Consider the following 22,658-nt stretch of genomic DNA (forward strand, 5'->3'; position numbering starts at 1 on the left):
AGTTAGACAGAGATAAATGTGTAAGGCAGATTCAACAAAGCAGACAGTGAGAGAAAGCATAAAAGGAGATAGAGACGCAGATGAAGTTTGGACAGACACGAGTAGAGAATATGCGTGATGATTCTCAGGTTGTGGACTAGAGAGAAGTGCAGAGCCTCTCCTCTCCTCTCCACCCCTGACTGCGGCTGACAGCATGATCCACCAGCTGATTTACATTCATGCCACCTTGTGTGAGCCGGCACAGAGCTCTCTGCCATCTTGTGAAGTGTAGGTCTTTATTTTACCTCTCCATCTAGCTCTCTTTATCTCCCTCTTCATCTCACGGATGAAAATCTCTTTGGTGTTTTGTATAACCCTCTGAGTTCTGGGCAAGCACGAACAATTGGATGTTTTTTCTGTATGCAGTGGGTTCTGCCAAAGTTATGTGTTGTGTATCAGAATGAATTTTGCCTCCAGGCGGCTGCTCTCACAACTATTTGATAAGTGTCAAACTCAAGGCCAAGTCTTGGCAGGTAGTGCGCGTGATGACCTTACTGACGGTAGTCGGATGATTTGGTACTGTCTTGTAATTATGGTATCTTTTGATCCGGGCCATTGACTGACAAATACAGTATAACGCCAATAAATTTTAACAGATCTGTGTTGCCAAAATATTAGAAAACAGTAACTGCAAACTGGATGTTGACAGGTATGAACCCAGGTCAAAACAGGCCTCCAGGCACTGACACATACAACTACACAAATATCAGTACTGTACATAGTCACATACTGTAGACACACTCAGGTAGCTACATACACATCTGCGTGTCTGCAGACAGTTAGCGCACTGCTTTAATGTGCAGAGAAAAGAGGAGACAGCAGTAAACTGTTTCTGTGGTCTGCCCTACGGCCTGCACTTGTCATCAACACTGCCAATTAAGTGTTGATTAGGAGGTGGAGCTGAATTGCCGACAGCTAACTACTCACTGCCAAGACCCCAACCTCGCCCCGTTCACGCCTTACCTCACACACCTCCATCAGCTTCCCTGAAAATCTCAGTCACTGGTAACAACTGTATCTCAAGCTCAGCTCCTAAACGTCAGAGAAAGTTTGGTCATATAATAAATATTGTTTGTCTCAAGACAAGGTCCAAAATATGACAGTGTAATGAGATCATTCTTCTTTGTTTAATGCACTTTTGAAACATTTTGATCCAGTTTTACTGGATGATAAAACACACACTGTAACTCTGCACTGCAGTGGTTATAATTGACTACAAAAACACAATAAAGTTGACTGGATTGTTTCCAACTTGTTATACAAAATACAATCCACAACACAAAGGAGATTACATACTGTACATTCAGCGACAGAGTGGCTTGGCTCACCTCCACATCATGTACAATGTGCGACAAATTACTGAGAGACATGTTTTTCAACAGCACCTTGAAGTTAATCACAACTTCTGATCAACTCAGTTGTTCTGTGGCAGAATAAATACTACAGTATTTGCGCGGAAAAACTCTCAGTGTCTATAATCAGTGAACGTTGGATGTTTTCATACAAAGGCACAGCTTTTTTTTTTTTTAAAACGATGTTATACGTAAGCAACATCATAAGTTTACCCCGTAGACTGTATGAAATAATGGACATAGCCAACATGATGTCACCCATTGGTTTGTGGACTCTTGTGTTTAATTTTTGGAGCCAGAAGTGACCAAGTTTGGCAAGTGAAGGGTGGATCTGACTCATAGACTGTGGCAACACGTTTATTTCTGCTGTAAAGTTTAGCATTTTAACACCAGGGGGTCGATGGGGATTGGAGCCAACCTCAAGTGGCCGTTAAAGGAACTGCAGTTTTTGGCACTTAAATGTACACTTCATTTTTCCGGCCTTGGAAGTTGCTGCTTGGTTAACCCTTTGATAAAGTCTTAGTTAGCCATTTAAGCTACCTAAAATATTTGGATTTACCTTTTGTACATCAGTTATTAAAATTATTTGAACCAAATGAAAACGGTCTTAATAAGGAGCGTCACTCCACTAGTATCATGATAGCATCAAGGTTTTTCTTTCCTGATTTATTAACATTCTCAAATTAGTTATATTCAGTGCAAACAAGTGTGATTTTTACAGTTTCCTATACCGGATTTAAAGATTTTGCAATTCAACACTAGGTTTAGTCTGAAGATGTCTACCTCGCTCAAGCTCTCTCTCACCTTTCCCAACACCTCAAAACCCCCACATCTACCTCAGCCTCCGCGAATTAGCGTGCGCTCTGTCAGGCTCCGAGCTTCAGATTTGCCCCCTCCGGTCTTCAACCTCCAAACCAGCTCAGCCCAGATCAGTGCTCTGCTCGGCCCAGCACAGCTTCTCAAGGTTGGGCCAAGGAGAAACTGCAGAAAGGCAACTCTTGCCATCTGCTTCATTTGGAACCTGACCCACGTCTGACCATGCAGCCAGGTAGACCTGCATATGACCAGATTCAGACCTAGATGGTGAAAGAGAAAGCAAGTTATTCCTCTCTTTATTAAGCTGTGTTGTTTCCTGGTGTTGTCAGCAGTCTTGTCACTTGTTTTCACAGCTGATGGTCCTGGTAAGTGTGAGAAATATTGAAGCTGACTTTGCCTGGCATAGCTATGTTATTTGTTTTTACTGAGGACTGCTTGGGCACTGATAGATGCTTGAGAAAATGGCCCAACTCCCCCAAAACCTCAACACCAGTAATAATACCTCATATCCTCAACCAATTAGTCTTCCCCCGCATATCTGACAGCCACAGAGTTTTCCTTTCTAACGTAAATATTGTTCCTCCCTCAGTAGGAGCACCAGTCATGGGAACCCTCTGCCCTCAGTGCAACGTCACCCTCCCTCCCCAAGGTCGTCCAGCCAAACTAACCAGTCCCCTCGCCTAACTAAGCGTGAACTACCCCACGAGTCTGTGACATCTTCATCTATCACAGCCTTGATAAGGGGTATCTTTAATTACACCCTCCTCTCCCGTGGATCTGTATCTCTTTTCTCTCTGCCTCTAACAGACTCCCATCCATCCATCCATTCTTAAAGATCCCTCCCAGGGAAGGCTATAGCGTGTCACTGTCCCAGTGCTCGGGACTCAGTAAGTCGATCCAACAGGAAATCAATAGCAGGGCCTAATGCTGAATAATTGAGGTTACGGGAGTTCAGCAGCACTCCCCAGACATACACCCCCACGTCGTCTTGTAACCTCCCATTATGCAGAGGGTGGGGCGCACTGTGTCCTCATGTCCCTTCCCTCACACTGAGTACAGATACATTTGGATGAGTTACTGACCAATTTAACAGTAGAGCGCTCCTTAACTTCATTGCTCTCAGAGTTTACTAGTTGCTATGGAGTTATTGTTCTTTAGCAAGAGGGCTCATCCGGTGAAGCTAAAAATACAGATCATCACAGATGACTGGCATGCCTTGAAAGATTTTTGTGACATCTCTTGAGACACACTGTGGATATGGGAAAATAACTACACTTTGAGAGACCTCTGACTGGCCCCGTGTGTGTAAAACCTGATTTGCATTTAATGTACCTTGACATCCACTTCCTTTGTTCTATTGCCAGAGCATGCACAAGTGGTAGGATAACAGGAGAGAGCAGAATTGCTTGCAAGATACTTGGAGTGTGACGTGCACTAGAGGGCACAAGCTGCCTTGCTAAGACACCAACCTCCAGCTGGAAGGAACAGAGAGGGTTGAGCTGAGAGGTGGACCTCTATTCAAAAGGGCATTAGGAGACAGAACAGAGTGGAGTGAGGGATGTAGAGAGATGCTTCACATTTCTGATGAAGGGCTAACAAACTCAGACCTATTTACTGTTTGGAATGTTTGATTCGAGGATTGCCTGAAGCTCGAGCAAGTAGTTTTGACATTTACGAGACAGCTGCCCTGTCTGTCCTGCACAGTGCAGTTTTTCTGCAGCAAACACTGATACATTGAGATTTGATTTTATTGTTAACTGTCAGTGTTTTGTCTGACAGTGTTTATGTAGCAGCCAATAGCTGTCGATATTAGTGTTTTTTCGACAAATAGTGTGCTGACCTGCTCGTCTCTGACTGTCTTTGGAGAGAGCCAAACTGAGAAGTAGTCACCTGTGACACACACATACAACTGCAGGAACTCAGCTCTCACCAGCCCTCACTCACTGTATCTGTGGTAGTCTGACATCCTTTAGACTCCAAGATGCAAGTGTGCTTCCACACCAAGCTGGCTGCAACACACCCAAACACACACACACACACACACACACACACACACACACACACACATCTTCACAGCCAGAACCTTGGTGCCATAGAGGTGCTGAGCCCTGTGAAGTGATGCGCTTGGCTTCAGCCCATGGCAGCCACAGAAACAGCATGGAGACGAAGAAGCAGCAGAAAAACACACTCAATATCTCAGTAGCCTGTGTCCTTGTTATTCACTCTGAAGCTTCAGTGCTGAGTTTTCTTGCTGGTGTTACACTCTTCAGACTCTTCACCCTGCCTCGTGCACGCCGTGATTCCACGGGTTTAAAGCATTCGCACATAGCAGAACCCCTCACACCTCAAATGTACTAAATTAGGCCTAAATACATAACACATAGCAACAGCTAAATGGGAGGAAAAGAAGTGTCATTAACGCTAACATCTGTTTGAAGAGTTCACACACACACACACACACACACACACACACACACACTTGTTACAGTGTTTTGTCTGTCAGGTCGTCCTTTCTGAGCACACTGCTGTAATTGCTCTCCTCTAGTCTAACACACTGGTTGTACACTTCTCTCACAAAGCAAAGCCTGCGTGTTCCCTTATAGGCACAAAGCCATTTCTTTGTTGTCTTCTCGTGCGTTTCGGTGTGTTAGTGAGAGCGTGTCGCTTCTCACATTGTGTCGTCCCCCCCACACACACACACATTCGTAAGGACAACCATCCTCTCTCCCTGCTTCTCTTCCCTCCTCTTCGTTTCCTCTCCCTCCAGGCTAAGGCCACTCAGGCCTGCAGATGGCAGATAATGACAGTGCTGTCCCCACCGGCTAGTTGTGTGTGTGCATGTGTGCATGTGTCTGCGTTGTGGGTGTTGGCACTGCCTCTGCCCAGTTCAGAGCCAACAGTGGGGTGTTTAGCTCCACTTGGCCATCTCCTTGCTGGCTAACTGGACGGCTGGGTCAGTGGTTGGCTTACTGACTGGCTGGCCGGCTGGTGGCTGAGCATTTTATTGGCTGACAGAGTTAAACTGGTGGCTGACGTACTAGCTAAGATGTCCCCTGATTGGCTGCCTTACTGGTTGCCTAGCTGACTGACTAGCTGAATGACTCAGTAGCGTGTATGTGACTTACTCGTTGCTGACTGGCTGATTAGCAGTCCTGCTGAGCACCTGACAGGCTAATGGACAAGCTGACTGGCTTAGTGGCCCAACACTGGCAGCTGCTCAGCTAAAAGACAGGTAGGGATATGGTAACCAGGCTGTGTGCATATGTGTGTGTTTGTGTGTGCTTTAAGGGCCTCAGGTGTTCAAGTACCCTGTTCCCTCAGTTGGTGCCTGCTTGTATTTACTACCTAGAAGAGGAACAGCTATCAGACTCCACTAGTACATTGTCCAGCTGCCCTGTTGGTACTCTATGAAAAGTATGTGTGAGGCACTTTTTTGCTTTATTTTTGAAAAACAGCAACATAACCGTTCGATAATATTGGATTTTGTTTTGTTTTGTTTTGTTTTGTTTTTGGTGGTGATACCAAAGACATCTATTTAATAATTCTTCTTGGTCAATAAAACATTTTCTTTTACTTTATACTTAAGTTTTCCGGGGTTAAAGTGGTGCACTGCCATAAAATTTTGGGGAATTGCTGGAGACAGATTTAAGTCCCCAGTACTTGTTGAAGTCAAACACTTGACCCTACATTTACCATAATGCGACTTGAGCCCCGTTTCCACCAGCAACTTTCGGTATGTTACCTTTAGAACCATAAGTAACCCTTCAAACATGGTACCTAGACCCTAGGTCCGTTTAGCGTTTCCACTGTAAACAGTACCCTTAAATGTGGGCGGGGTTATTGTCACTCATTGCGTCATCCAGTACTGACTGTATTTCCTCATCAGCGGTGACACAGATGGAAATCTGAAAGCTGCATGCTGACATTTCCAGAACAAAATAAAACAGGCTGCAGTGAGAGTCTCTCTCCATGGGATATTTAAAGATAGGGGGTTTGTGCATTTAGCCCTTCTGAGGCAAGCTCAGGGGTTTAGTGTTGCTGTAGCCCACAGGAACAACGTTCTGTGACGCTTTTTTTTTTCTCCAACTGAGAATTAGGATATATTCACTTCCCATAATCTGGTCGATATTAATACATAATATTAAACGCTTGAAGGTCCGCTCATTACTGAAAGTGTATGTCATCCAAGAGAGACAATAAAAACTGATAAAATGGTCAGAGTTGTCATATTGAAATTTAAGGTGTGCTGATGGATTCATGTCACCTCATAGATTGAGTAACATTACAAGTTAATATTCCACCTTAAAAGTTGCCGACAGTCGGCCCAGTGAATCCTTTCATGTGATAGTTATAGTTAACCAATGTACGTAATACTTGCCACGGTATGAATGGTGGTTACATGAGCCTGGTAGCATCCTTTTTTTAGTTCCTTTCCTAGTAAATAGAGAGGTGAAGTCCCTCCCCTTCCTGTGCCCAACATGGGACCTTATTTTGGAAAAGATACGAACACTAGTCAATGACAAGAAACAATTTTTGATCCTGTTTAAATTGTGCCATTAATTACCCATATTATGTGTGTTAATATAATTTTAAGTCAAAGAAGTCACAGTTTGTCATTGGTTTGTTGTATTTAGTTTTGGGTGAATCTGCTCAGTTAACTACATTTCTTGTTTTGCACAATGTAAGCCATCTACAACAGCTAGCTAGGTAACTTATTACTAAGTTACTATTACTTAAGCTATATTCCACACACCAATGTGACGTTATTTTACCTGATGTGTTTCATCCAGGGATTCCCGGTCTTTTTATAGCTGGGAAGCGAAAGACTGAACAGGACCCATTGCTCATGTCAGTACATATGGTATAAAACACAAAGGCATCGCAGCTTCAGCGAGAAAGTTATGTCACTTATGCAACTTGTGTAGTCATTTAAATTGTATATTTTCACAGTCTTATATGTCAACACTTTGCCAACAAATTGCAACTTTCTTGACTTGCAAAATTATGTTTTAAACAATACATGTGTAATTCATGGCAAACAGGCAATTCAAACGGGTTCAAAATATTATTTGCCTCTCGCCAAATACTGTACATATTTTTTCCGAAACAAGGTTCCATGATGGTCGAATAGAAGAAGAGGGGCTTTTCCTCTCAATTCCACATCTTTCAAACTCGAAACCTAAACTTTTTTAATGCAGGTTTTTATGTTTTAAATTCGCTGTTTTCAAGCCCAAGCTGAGATGACTGTGATGACATTGTCTCATTGCTCATTTTTAGCAACATGTAAGACGTAATCCAACTCTTTTCACAACTTGCGTAGTACTTTGATGATGAGTAAGCTGATCTTAATGTGTAAAATCCTATTGACCCAGGAGCAAGCTGATCTATCTCCCCGTATTATCTAATTTAAACAGTAACTTTTGTTGTCTCAGTAAAAAAACACCAGATTGCTTATTTCAAGTTCATGTTTTAAACCACCCACTGTCTAAATTTCTGTTCCAAGATAATCAATATCCACCAAGAGAACTAATTGCTGCTTCTCTAAATGTGTGATTAAATTTCCATGTGTTAGATTCTTCCTACTTGGTGTTAATGAATGTAAAAACACAGTACCGTCTTGTTTGTTTCTACCAGAGTGTCTTCTTAAGTTCAATCTTTAAATCGTTGAATGTACAGCATGAAATTCTCAATATATTCCAAGTGAGGTCAGGTGTTGCTTTCAATCATCAAGCACATTGAAGTATTTGTTTTGAAGTCTGTTTTACAAGTTGAAAGTGCTGCTCTTTGCATGTTAAGTAGTCTGTGCACACACAGTATCTGTTGTTGGTCCATGGCCCCGGGCCATCACGCACCTCACCCGGGGCCATCATGGGTGACAGGGCAAAGGCCACCCAGGAGGGAGACAAATATCCTCATTTGGCAACAGTGTATGCACCTCACAGCCAGAGTCGATCTTAATCCCTTGTGTCATATCGGCTTTGTGTTTTGATCTACTGTGGCTATGGATTAAGAGTTCTGACATGAGAGTGCAGAGTCTTGTTTGAAAGACACAGCTGACTCCTCCTTGTTGATCCAGCAAAGTGAAATGAAAGTAAAAATCCACACTTTAAAACAACTACAAGGCTGCTGCTTTCAGGTGTGTCTGTTCAGATATCTCCTGTGCAGCTCCAATTCACAGCTCTCCAACATCTCAGCGTTAGATGTGAGCTCTAGGTGTCTTCCTCTGAGAATCAAAGAGAGAGGGCTTTTCTCTAGATCCTCTCACCAACACCCTGAGACAGATTAAACTTAAGTAATTAGGGCCAGCATGTATAAGACGACAATCTTAAAGCTTAAATTCTTGTGGTTAATGATCGGCCCTGGCCTTGTTAAAACTATGAAATACCTGATTTCCATCTGCCTCGACTACAGAGGATGTATGGCCTTGTCAAGGATACGGCCCTCCCTCTCTGTCTGCTCCACTCCACTTTCTGCTCCTCATTCCCTCCATCTCTTTCCACCAGGGAGGCCTGAAATGTTTGAAGCTTTCCCTTTTTTTTCTTTTGGCCCTCTCTCTCTCTCTCTGTGCCGAGGTCCCTGGATGTGGAGTTTTTAATTACTCTCTCCTGGCTTTGTGCATAACCAATGAAAGATTGAAGGGCATTTCCCTCTGAAAGGCACTGTTAGAATATGGGTTTTTCTAATGCCATCGCTTTGGGAGAGGAATACTAATACACAAACTGTGACTTTTTGTGCGCATCTGCAGTTCGAGTGTGTATGGGTGGGTGGGTGCACTCACGTACTCATATCTGTGTGTGTGTATTTGTGAGTGCGGCCCCTAGACAGACTGTCTGGCTGTTGTTTTGCATGTGAATCAGGGCAGGGGAGGAATGGCATTATTAGATTGGCTGTGCGGCGCAGTGGGGGCGGGCTGGATGAAGACTGGGGGAGCAGGTAGGTTCATTGCATTGATTAGATTTCTTTAAGACCAGTTTGAGGGTGCAACACCTCAAGGTGCCCCCAGCAACTGTGTTTAGACAGCAAAATGAATACAGGGTGGCATGAAAATCAATGGTGGATACTGTAAACAAATGATTAGACGACACAGACTATTTTAGATACAGCCTGTGCTTTCTGTGCATTCAACCTAAAAGTATAACGTCCTTCAAAGCAATACAAAAGTAAAGCAACTGAGGAATACTGTAACACTAAAGTTGTGGCTCAAAGTGAATTAAAAGTAGAAAAACTGAACTGAAACAAATACACTTCTGTACACCTCGAACGGAATAGGATAATTATTATGATTACATCTGAAAATGTAGACGTGTTGATGGAACAAGATTATTTCAGCATTATTTCATGTGTCTGCGCAGTGTTAATTACTGTCAGGTGATTGATGGTAATTCGAGGTCATAAGATGCTCATCATGTTTCTTGCTTTCTTATGGACACCCACCCTAATTGCTTTCATGAATATGTCATCATTTTCCCCTCCCTCGCTCCCTCCTCTCCCCCTCTCCCTTCACTCTTAAGTTGCAGACCGCGAAGGTCTTCTGTGTGCCTTAAAAAAAGTCTTATTTATTTCCCAGGGCTGAATAGGGTTGAGTTGTACATATGACCACGGGTTATAAGGTATTAATATACACGGCAGAACACGACGGGGGTGTAGTAGGAATTTTCCCTTCTGTCAGCACTGCGTAGGTAGCGCTCACAGGGTGCCCTAATATGTGTGAATTCATTTCCCCCAACACAGGAGGAAAACTTCAAAGGCAGGGACGAGAACTTGGCCGTGTGGATTTGAAAGGGATGAGTCTCTAATCTGGTTAAACTTTGCTTGCTCTGTATATTTTCTCACTGCCTCTCTGCCCATTCTTTCTCTAACGCCCCTCCCGCCTTGTTTTTTCCTCTTCATGCAGCGGAGAATCTACCTCGTGAGCTGCTTTGCTTTAAAAAGTGAAAGAAATGATGACTTAATGTTTTAGCGAGAACAGCAGCGTAAACCAATCTAAGGACTTGCGTTTGCTTGTTTGGGGATTATATTTCTTTAAGCCTGTCATCTTCCTGCTCTCCAGCGTATAAACTCCCCCTCCCTCCCCTCTCCTTCCCACTGCTGCCCTCGCACACCATCGCTGTTGTAAACGGGAGGATATATTCCATGTGTCGCAGCATCTTTACTCATTACATTTGTTTTGCGGTGTGTGTCATCATTTCAGGTCTTGCCTTAGCAAGCCTTCAGGGCGCTCTTCCCTTGCATCAACCCCATGTGACAGCACCTGAAATATGCATATGTTTCTGAGGCGCGGCGGGGTGCCACATGAGGGTTATTTTGAATGCTAGTGATGGCAGGCCAGAGTGCTCGAGACCTATTCTCTGAATATTTGATGGTCTTAATGAGCAGGAAAAATACAGGACTAAGCACTTTGTTGGTTTGCTCGACTCTGGGCGTGTGAGAAATAATGGACGGGAGGAAAGGATGAAATATTGAAAACTCTGTGATAACTCTGCGGTAAGAGGAGGTTGGTTGCTGCATTGTGATCTCGTCATGAAAAAGTTACAAGTAAAGGTCACGTTCTCCTCGAGGGAAATGAAAAGACCCTGTACCGTCACTATGGTGAAGAGTGTGTCATATCAGGGCTGAGCTGCGTTCATGTATCTGCGTACGGATAGAAAAATGGGGGGATTAGGTCACACGACTTACACTCAAGTCACAACGTTGATGAGTTTAGACTCAACTTGACGACATCAAAGAAGACTCTGAACTTGACTTCAACTATAACACCAATGACTCATGACTTCACTTTGACTTGAGCCTGTTGACTTGAAAATACTTCATACCTTCCCCCAGAGATTGACAAGTATGTTAAGGCTGTTGGTGTTGCTCGCTTCTCACCCTGATTTAAGTTTACTTAGTCCATGTTTCTGTGGATACATCGATGCCAGCTGCTGTTGATAAATACCAAGTCTGATATTCCTGCAGTGACTGAATTTAAAAAGTTTACTTTTAGGGGGGGCTTTTTGCCTTAAATGACAGAACAGTTTCACGTGTGAAAGGGAGAGAGGGAATGACATGCAGCAAAGAGGCTTTGGGCCGGAATCGAGCCCGCGGCGACTGCAGCAAAGACGTTACATGGGGCGCCCACTCTAGCCACTGAGGTACTGGGCGTCCTTTAACAAACGTCATGAGTTTTGTAAATCCAATATATTGCTCATGTTGTTAAAATGGCATGACATGTAGTGAAGAGTGCGTTATGACTTGTCAAGGAATCAAAACTCAAAGTTTAGGATTTGGGGCATGTCAGTCTTGGCTTAGGACCTGACTCTAGACTTGCCTGTCTTTAATGGGACTTGACTCAGGACTTGAGACTTACTTGTGACTTGCAAAAGATGTCTCGGCCAATAGACGTTGATGGATGCTGAAAGGACCCATGACTGATAGATGGTGAGTGTGGAAGGGGACGAATGGATGGATGGACAGATGGGTGGTGTGTGGATGAGGGATAGTGGCTCACAGCTATTACTCAACAAGTTGAGAGTTTTTCTTGGAGTTTCTGGTGAAGTGGCTTTCACAGTTTTTACAGCTACTGTACCTGTAATAACTTTGCGCCCCTGGTGCCCTTGCAATAAAATGATGATAAATGATCGGGAGGAGAGGTGAAACCTGCTCTGTTTGTGTGTGTGTGAGGGTATGTGTGTGTGTTTGCATTCTCTAGCAGAGGCAGTATATAAGTGAACGTTACTTCAGGCAGTTTATAACTTAACACAACTTATTCATTACACCAATTAATACACTGACCAAAATGTCATTCCTTTCTTCGTTCATCTCAAAGCAAATATAAGAGACTTTTGCACCGAGCTTTGCGTACATGCACAAATAGAAGTCAGGGGAAGTAGACTTAGCTTAATAAAATCAGCTTATCCGCCTATTCTTTATGTTATAATCACTGCTTATTAGTAACACGCTGAATTTTTAATTTGAAGGGAAAAGAAAATCAGTGTGAGAGACAAATGAATACATATGAGCCTTGCCTCCGAGGGGTGACTTTTTGTGCAGCAATAAATATTCACAGCGGGATGTAGCCTGGCGCGTCTTTGGATGTGCTTTTTAATTGGAGGTGTGGATTGAGCGGACAGGTTTCCCGCGGGTTGACTCATGTCAGCCGTCCCTTCCACTCGGCTGTGAAAAAGCTGTCGTGGCAGATATGGATTAGCGTCAGAGCATCGCAGGGCAGGTATTACATGTCTCTGGTGGCACTGCCAGCGCTGCCCCATGACTACTAATAACCTCTGTTGTCTCGCGTCTTTGGAACGCGGCGCGGTCGTACACTCGGGACGCCTGTTTTGTACCTGTGCCAGTCCTAATGCCTGGGCTTCCTGGCAGATCAGAGGTTCTGGAGGTGGAGGGGGGGAACGGAGAGGAGAGAAAGAGATGGAGAGAGGTTGTCAAAACAGCTCCTCATCCCCTCCTCAGCTGCTTCCTCTCCATCTCTTCTTCTACTCCACCCTCACTGCCAAAAGCCGGGAGGAGATCAAAGGAGGCCAACATGAAAGGCATGCCTGAGATTCTGTTTTTCGGTGCCCTGTCTCTCTGCTCTCTCCGTTACAGATATGGAAATGCTGAATCCCAAATACAGCCTTTACCTAGGCTGCAGAGAATGCCCGGCCTCCTCTGCCTCTCTCCCTCTTTTCTTTTCGCTTCTTCTCCTCTCCTCCGCCTCGTCTCACCCCTTCATCATCATCTCTCTCCATCCTCTGCTCTTGCCTCTCTCCAGCAGCCCTCAGGCTTCCAGGTAGATAGCGGTTGATTGGCAGCTGCTGTGACAGTCAGTGGAACCGGCTGAGAGTGGATGAGTGTCAGCCTTGCTCCAGGGGCTTAAGGCAGCAGCAGTGTTGTAGCTCCCTGCTGCAGAGAGAGAGAGTGAGAGGGAGAGAGGCCCATGAAATAAGACTCAGTCAGTTCTTCTCTTTACCTCGCTTCTCTCAACTGAAGCAGGTAGGAGCTAAATAGGTTTTTCAAATCGCTCCAGAGTTTATCCTGAGACTGGAAACTGGAACATTTCTTCAACTCACATCCTGTCATGTGCTTTTCTTCTCCCCCTCCTCTTCTCCTACCTTTGGTTTTGATATAACTGTGTGTTTTATTGTAGGTTGTAGCATCTTGTTATTCAGGGGGCTCTTTAAAATTCTCCTACACTCCCCTCTTCTCCCTCCGCTCTGACTCCTCAGCCTCAGCTGTTACGCCACTTGACAATTAGCCACGGCGTTCCCGTTTTTGCATCGCTTAAAAAACTTTTCCCCCCTTTTGAAAAACTTCTGAATACAACTCGACGCCTGCTGCACAGCAGCCACAAGGGGAAAGCGAGAGAATAAAAAAAAAATTAAACATGAAATCCTCTCAGTTCTAAAGTGACTGTGACCAATTCCCAGGAGGAGGGAGAGCGTTTGTGTAATGGTTTTCGCTTGCGTTGCAGCTTGAGCTCTGTCCCGTCAACAGCAACAATTGCGTCAGTTTTCCCTCTGGCCAAGAGTGCCCCCTTCTCCACGGCACACACACAGAGGGTAGGATGAGCTCGGAGAGAGGCAAGGACTGAAGGAAGTGTTGTAGGGCCCTTCTCAAATTCTGGCAGCTCCAAAGATATTCTGCAGATGTGTACTGATCATAAGTATGTAAGGACATTTTTGTTCTTTCCAACTCCGTCTTCTGTTTGAGTTTATATGGCTTGGTCACAGCACAAAAAAATGGCCACAAGCAAAGCTGGCAACTCTGAAAATAATCAATCAGAGTGTCATAACTGGACTTAGTAGATAAGCATAACCTTGATAGCAATGCAAAAACTAAGAAACATTTTAAACTTAGTTGATGTATTATACTCATGGTTGACTGGTACTAATGTGATATGCATCAGTGCTAAAGACTTAATATAAAATGATTAAATTATGGCACCTATAGCTGCGCCTGCTGCTCGTATTTCTCCGATATAAGTTCAAAATAGCTTCCAAAGCTGTTTTAAATTAAACTGTGCTGAACTATTTTGCTGAAAACTTTCATTGGGCATTAATTGAACTTGAATGTGCCGTGTAAACTTTAAATGAACAGATCAAGAACAGATAAAGTAAAGCATCAAAATGGCAAAACAAAAACTGGATATACTGCCTGGAAAGGAGAAATCAGCCTGCTGAACAGTGGGAACTTTTCATGTCTCTCTGGGTTTAAGGGACGAACGAGCACTTCAAGAGCCCATTAATATTGAATGCAGGATAAATGCAGACCCATTTGATTATGAAATGGAGGGTGTGTGGATGAGTTTAGCCGTACATGTCAGATACCCACAGAGTGCTCTGGAGTGTCTGGTGAAAGGATGCAAGGCATAGCAAAGTGGACCTAATTAGAGGGATTTGGAATGTATTTAAAAATGAATCACGCTTCGCCACGACACCAACAACAGTATTCACCACTTCTCTAAATGGGCAGCTGGCAGGCAGAGGGCTTGTCAGGTTGCTAAATACTCCCAGCAACATATGAATGGGAGGCCTGATTACTTTGTCACTAATGATTCATTGGCTCGCACTCGGGCAGTGTAAATACCTCTGGGGACAACCCTTCACTCTAGTCTGCGTTCGGAGCTGCCTCGGCATCTTCACATAGCTGTTCCTTTCATCGTTATCGCAAACATTTTCAGCCAAAACATCATTCCATCCCACACACATAAAATAAATATTCTCCACTTTCTGAAATAAGTTTTTAGATCTTGTAAATAAACCAGATATCAAAGTATATGATATAGAAAAAAGGCAGATTAACCAGCGTAAGATCAAAGCATGCCTTGTGCCGCAACACATGTGAATTTACACATTTGCCAATAAGCAAAACTTCAGCAAATTACCTCCTTAAACTGCCTGACTTCTAATATTAAGGCCTTCTTATTTTCTAGCACCAGATCTCTTTGCTCGCTGATTGCCTCTCTGGTGCACTGAGCAAATTTGCGACAAAACCCTCACAACCTGAGGAATGTAATTTCAAGATCGGAATGGAACGTGATTAGAGTGAAATGGGTGAAGCCTTTGGTGATAAACTACGTCTCAGAGACGGCATCACGATGCGAGGAAACATCTTAAGGAAAAAAATGCAGTCTGCTTTAATTGTGCAAAGCCAGCGTGAGAGATGTCGCCGTGAATTACGGCAACAGTAAACCACATGGGCATACTCCCAGAAAGGCATAAATTCAGACGCAGATACACAAACACATACACACTTAAGCATCATCCTCTGCATATGAATTAAATCAAAAAGAAGAGCAGGGGCTTCTAAACTTGTTTATATGCAGATTTCCCTGCGTAGGGGTGATGAAAAACAGCAAATACATGGAAAAACACTTGTGCTATTTTTACCTTCAGACAAATGCGATGCAGAATACACGAAAGCTGTTTGCTCCCAATGGCAACTAATACTTTCTTTGTTGGTTGCTCTCTCCACATCTATGGCCTTCCATTACATAGATTTGCAGGTAGGACAAAGACATAAAAGGAACTCATCTCAAGTCTGTAATATACATACTGTTGTTCTGTATAGGATGCTTTGCATCAGGCTGCTGCCGTATGATTGCTCTGTCTGGATGGAATAAGAGGTTAATCTTCTTGTGAGAGGTTTAGTAACAGGTTGTGCTGGCAATGCAAACCACTTGGCACTCTACCACCACAGGTTTTATTCTTTCATTACTCTCTCCCCCTCTCTCTGTATGTCTCAGTCCAGGAGCATACATATAAGCTTTGACTCGTATGTCGTCAATCAGCATCGGCCAATCTAATTTTCTCATCCCGGTGAAAGAGGAAACAGAGTCTAGTGTTTCTCTCACACCATAATCCGAGCTGCTGTCTCTCTCTTGCTCTCTTGTTAAGTGGGCGTGCTGGCTGTAGTGATGAGCTGCATGTGTTAGACTCTGATAATTACGGGATGCTGTGGGGAGTTCTCCCTATCTGGCCTGGGAAAAGTGGCAACGTATCACCTTTGTGGGAATGGAGCAGCTGCTCGCTGCGGGAGCCAAACCTGGCAACCCCGAACACCCAGCGCTACATGACTGCAGATGTTGCAAGATTAGACCACAGAGAGAGAGTGCTATGAGACTTGTAACATGATTGAGTGATTTGGGGTGAATGTGAAATCAAAAGACATACACACAGTACCTGAGCACCCACCAATTCATGTATGAACACAAAAATGTTAGACCTACAACCCTATTTTTGTTGCATATATAGCTACTGGTTACATTTCTGTCTCCTCAAAACACACACTAATTCAGTAACAAGTGTTTTACTTCTCCTTCCAGCTGGTAGCAGTATATGAAGAGCAGGATCCTCACAATGGAGGTGATGGTACCAGTGCCAGCTCCACTGGTACACAGAGTCCCGAACCCTTCACCAGTGACATGAGTTCGGTGTCGGCCTTTCAGCCCTACCAAGCCACCAGTGAGATCGAGGTCACCCCGTCCGCTCTGCGATCCAGTGAGTCCAATGAAAATATTATCACAGCATTACATCCCCTCTGATCCCTATTGACAGATATTGGACAAGATTTTGGTATCAGAAGCGTTCTGGTTTCTGTTTGTAGTCTAAGTTGTATTGATAAGTCATGTTAAAGCGCGGTTTGCTTGCATGAAGGTCGACTGTCCATGTGGAGGGCAGAAGAGGCAGAACCCATTGGCTGAAATGCAGTTTTGGTACCTATCAGCTATTGTCTGATGACGATCTAGCTTATTATTAGCTTTGTTCACTGGCCACTTGTGAAACAATCCTGCTGTAGACACCGTCTCACAACTGCAACTCTATTCTCACGTCTCAAGTTGCTAATTGGACTGTAAGCAATTACCAGTGCATGAAGAGAGAGTCTTGGCCTGGATATGTGTTATCAGGACATTTGCTGGCTACGCTGTAACCCCAGGGATACTGGCCATCGTCCTCAAAGGCTTGAACGTTGTCAGACAGATTGCTGATGGGTTTCAAGGTTGTATCACCAGTAATAGTTAATTACTGTGACATTAAATAAAGCTGTAATCATTGTTTTATTTATACATTTTAATGGTACACAGCAAAAAATGATCAGTTAGCCTTTCATATATATCTCTAAAATGACAAGTTACTGTGTTTGGGCGACTGTGACTCAGAGGTAGAGCTGGTCGTCAGCTATTTGAAAGATTGGCGGTCCAGTCCCCGGCTATAAAGAAGTGCTTTGATGGGTCAGATGACTGGAAGGGTGCCATACAAGTGCAGGACCATTCGTTAGGATATCAGGGAGCTTGAAGTAAATTTTCTGCATCCTAGCAGAAGTTTTAAAAGTTCAGTATAACATGGAAAAAGCTAAAAGTCCTGTGCTGTGCTTTCTTAAGCAGGCAATCTATGCCACCAGGAGAAACTCAAAATGCAAAGCTTAAATGTCAGAGACATGAAAGCTGAAACCTAAAAGCTAAAAGTTACCACGGAAAGCCAAGAATAACAAAAAGAAATGAAAGCAAACCGCCTTCTGGGCTGATGAGCTATTTCTTCATGTTAATAGTATGACCACTAGAGAAGCTGAATCACAGCAAGACATTGGACTAAGCTTAGATAAAGGTGTGTTTTTGTTCTGAGTCTCCCTGGCAGGATAAAAGAAGAGGGATTACAGATTACCAATAAATGTGTATGAGACTTGGGACTTCTGTGTATGAGCGTTGGTTTGCTTGTAGCTGGACAGGAGGACTCACACAATACCAAAATGCACAAAGTAAACTTTTACACTACAACAAGCATTTTACTTGACATGCTTCAGGTGTATGTTGTGGAGTCGAGTGTCTGTCAAGACTGCGCAGTGTGTCCAGGGAATGGCAGCGCACTCGCTCAGACAGACAGGTAGAAACCGAGACAACGGAAGGAATTGAGACACAGTTGGGTACTCAGTCATGCATGAGCAAGAGCACACATGCCAGAGCAAGGTGGACATGCACACACTCACACATGGCACACACAACCAGAAAATGGCACACAATTCGGTGACTCAGATGTTGCTCATGTCCACACATTCACGTCCCATGAAGTGGAACCAGTGAGCTGATGCAGAGCTGTCTTAAACTTCAAAGGACATCTAAGACTTTCAAACCAGAACTCACATACGGGCATGGACACACACACACACACACACACATGCACACACACATGCACATGAATGAACAGTAGACTTTACTCCCCGGCCCTGACATAAGCCTCTCTCAACCTGCCTGTTAGACTGTGGAGATTTATGGAAATTGTTCCAGAGAATGGAGCAATGGCAATCTGAAAGTAAACGAGTTGCACAGTGTGAGAGGCAGGTCTGTTTGAAGCTATCTGACCTGCTGTCAACTGGCTTCAAACAAACCTACATTTGAAGCATTGACTTGGTTTCTGAGAGATATGTTGGTGTCTTTCATCGCTCACACAGACAAAGATTCTGCAATACTGAGTAGCTTCTAAAACTGTTCATGTGTGATGGAGGGATGACTTAAAACACCACCATTCTTTTGAAAAAAAATTACATTTAAGGCTGTGTTGGAAGCCTCTGCCCTGTTGAAGTGTCCTGAATTCCTGGCTCAATCTTAACTGAGCCGCACACCCTATCCTCTCTACCTCCAGATGCATGTTTATATGTGTTTCTTTAAATTAAGGGCTACCCCAAACCAGTTTGTGTGCAGTGGAAATGGACAGTGGACAGTAAAATTCTAAAAGAGCAGGTCTATACCAATGATGTGACTCAAGAGGTGGTCGCAGTATCCTTGTGAAGATACTTAACCCCAAATTGCTTCTGATGGCTGTACCATCAGTGTGTGAATGTGTGTGAATACTTGACGGAGAAGCAGGTGACACCTTGTATAGCAGCCTCGTCCACCAGTGTATGAATGTGTGCATGAATGGTGAATGTGACAAGTAGTGTAAAAAGTGGCTTGAGTGGTCGATGACTAGAAAGGCACTATACAAGTGCAGGTCCATTTAGCATTTGCTATATATATCTAAGGAGGTCTGCTGGTGCCGGATATTGTAGGAAACATCATGTATGTTCAGTTTTGCTACTTGTTAGATATAATTTTGGTCAGGAACATGGACCCAAGAACATGAACCTATAGCTACAGCCTCTCCATGGTGGGTTTAAAATCACAGAATGTATGGCAAACTTAAAAATAAAAACAACATTCAGTTTGGCCGTTTGTCAATTTATTCTGTTTGTCTCATAGCGATTTGCATGCATTACTCAGCAAGAGAAGAATGTACCAGAATATAGCTCCAGAAAGTTTTTTGTGACCGATCCTTATTAAGCATTCATTAACCATCAACCAACATCCTTGCCCCCATCTCTCTCTTTCTCTATTTATCATGACATTACTGCTGCGGGAGTGTGAGCTCTGTTCCGGCGATGTAGAGAGTCCGACTGTCTACATACAGTGACAGGGCTGTCTGTTAGTATCGCACAGCTAACGTTACCTAATGGGTTTAACAGCAGAGTCAGGCCGTTTCGATGTCCTTATGACTTTGTTGGGACCATTAAAGAGCTTGGTGTCTGATGTTAGCGGCTGCTGCTGTGTTAGCTTGTTCTAACCAGGCAGACATTAGTCTCACTCACCAGACCTTTCTCAAGAAAAGAAAGGTCTGGCTGGGCCGACTCTCACTTTAAGATTGGAGAAAAAAACGCCCCGGCTGCTTGTATTTCTTTCAACCAATCACAATCATTCTGGGCGGTGCCATAGCAACGGTGCGGTTGCAAAAATATTGCCGGGGGGAAGCAGGTTTTGGTGTAACACGCCCACAAAAATATCGCCTACAGGACGCGAACCATGGCAGAAAAATGGCTACATCCCCGCAAGATCAAACACCGCAGAAGTTAGTAAAGGGCTGTTGAAAACTGTAAAAAACTGCTACACAACCGGAGGTGGTAGGGCGGGACTTCAGCGGGTGGCTCGTTCCGCCCAATGAGAGGCTGATCTATGCAGCGAACTTCCGCCCACTCAGACTAGGCAGACATTGAACTGACGGTTCTGTGTGATGGCAGCAACAGAAAGTTTGCTGACCCTTTCCACTAGTGAAGTGGATTAATATCCAATGAGGGTGGTAATGTTTCTCATTTAAGTGTCCACCTCTGCCTCTTGGTCCGTAGCTTGTTGAGGGGTGCTGTAGCCATCTCTAGGAGCAACATCATGGCATTGCCTTGTTGCCATCTTAAAACTCCAGTCTGGGCAACAGCAGACTCAGCTGTCTCATCATTTCCCGCCACAGTGCCAGTATATTACATTTAATATGTACTTTTAACTGTCTAACTAAAAGTATAAATCACGTAAAATTCTCCTTGTTGGTTTCATGTTAAACAGATAATTACTAACATACCTAATGGTGTTCATGATGGAGTGTAGTAAGTGCTCTTGGTGATACTGCTGTTGGCCTCCACAGCTTTGAATGTGACTGAATGGGGATCTTTTCAGGGAATTGCTCCAATCTAGTGATCATATCTCCTCAGATAAAAGGTATGAATCTAGGTACTCGATTAAATAATTTAATAATTTAGTAATCAATCAAATGTTAAAGAACTGTTTGATCTTTAGCTTATAACTTTTTCATAGTGGTAAGCATGTCATGCCGCGTGTATTTTCATTTCCATACCACAATGGAGAGCTTATGAAAGCTCTGTCCTCACCACCCACTCAAACACATACCTTCAAGCTCATCGCTTGCATTCCCTGTAAATTGTACGTTTTGCATTCAAGAAATATAATGACAAGATTGCGGCACAACAGAAGAACTGATTGCTTCCTACATCCCGCGTCTCTCACGGTGATAGATATGTTTATAGCAATTTTTCAGAGATAATAACAGTGAAGACAATAGTTAGGGATGAGAGACAGGGGGCTGGACCTGCAGCTGATCAGGCAGTCAGGCAGGTAAGGACAATGATATGTTTTGTTTTGTAGTGCTTTACATAAGTGTGGTATTACCAACAATATACAAGAGAGATTGCGTTGTTTACAGGATACGTTTGTTCCTCGGAGACTATGTATAATGCACATGCACAGACTTTTCCCCACTTGCAAGTTCCTAATTTCACTCCACTCCAAAAGTACGTCTGAAGTTGTATATATGCGCGTCATGAATAACAATTTTAAGAGATGGAGAGACAGCTGGACAGACAGACAGACTGACTGGCAACACATACACACGGTCAGGCAGATGAACAAGACAGACAGGCGATGGTCCCTCCAGAGATGCAGATGAGCAAATTACTGGCAGCAATATTGCATATCAGACATCAAAGTGTTGCAGCGGCGCCCTTGGCAGCTGTGCTCTGAGGCAGAGAATTATGGCTATTTAAAATCATCATCTTTTAGAGCCATATTGATTGTTTTTTCCCCTCCTACAACTCCCAAAGTCCCAAATTCTCCCTCTCGCTGTCTTTCTGTCCTCCACCCCTCCCTTGCCTCCGTCTTGGGAGCCCATTTTAGATTTCCATGCTAACATGTGCCGTGCAGGTCAAACTGCTAATAATTGGATTGGAGATGAGATGTAAATTACAATAATGAATGTAATTTTCCCGTAATTATACGGACGCCGGAGCTGCCTCTGCCTCTACTCACCACTAAATTCTAATCTTTCAGAAGTAAGAGAAAATTTCTGAAACTTTAAATTAAAACTGGATCTTAATGGTGCTTGTAGCTTTGAAACTGAATCTTCTGTTCTTTGTTGCTAAAAGAGGTTTACTGGGTTCTTTTAATTTGACCCAGAGTTGACTTTATACAACTGGCAGTCAGGTTTTCCTGTGTTTAAACTGTTTCTTGACAGTCTCTCAAGTATGGACATCGGCCCCTAGGTGTAAGCAGCGGTGCAACAAATCCTTTTTTTGTCAATACCTCTTTAGGAGGAAATTAATGGAAGTCAAATATTAGAGGGCAGCTCTGTTAAGTGACACAGTCCACTAGTAATTGCCAGCGTCTTCCACCTGTGGACAGAGAGAAACAAAAGGAGAAGACTCCATCATTAGTGTGTCCAAATTACAGAGTAATATAAACAGTGCTGAGGTCACAAGTTGGGGTGGGCGATATGGCCCTAGAATAATATCACTATATTTTGCTGTAACCTGTGACAGGTTGTTATGATACCACAACTATCGCACATTCACATATATGGAGTTTTTTGATGAGCCGAGAGCGGCATGTGGGTTTACATTACCTTATGACAAAATCACTTGACAACACTGACTCCCCTGTGCTGCTGCCAGAGGAGCCGCTGAATGAGTTCCCTCTGAGCGGTAAGTCACTAAAAGAGTCTGAGAAGTCTGGGGCTGTTCATAAAACATTCAGGACGCCACAGTTTATTCCACACTACTGAAGCTGCTCCTGTTTTTGGAATCACCACGGAGTTGGTAATAATTTTGCTTTTAGCCATGCTTGTTGTTGCCGTGGGTAACAGTATGACGTTAAAGCTATAGTGCGTAACT

General features: G+C 43.7%; 1 protein-coding gene across 4 annotated transcripts in view; it reads left to right on the forward strand.

Annotated features, from left to right (window-relative positions):
* The window catches only part of pard3aa (par-3 family cell polarity regulator alpha, a), a 415,766-nt gene that overhangs the window by 109,585 nt on the left and 283,523 nt on the right, over positions 1-22,658 (forward strand). For all 4 annotated transcript variants that reach the window (XM_050056584.1, XM_050056585.1, XM_050056586.1 and 1 more), the window contains exon 3: positions 16,507-16,681. In XM_050056584.1, coding sequence (XP_049912541.1) covers positions 16,507-16,681 — 175 coding nt within the window. The remainder of the gene's footprint in view (positions 1-16,506; positions 16,682-22,658) is intronic.

Source organism: Epinephelus moara, chromosome 11 (assembly GCF_006386435.1).
Source record: "Epinephelus moara isolate mb chromosome 11, YSFRI_EMoa_1.0, whole genome shotgun sequence".
NCBI lineage: Eukaryota > Metazoa > Chordata > Actinopteri > Perciformes > Serranidae > Epinephelus > Epinephelus moara.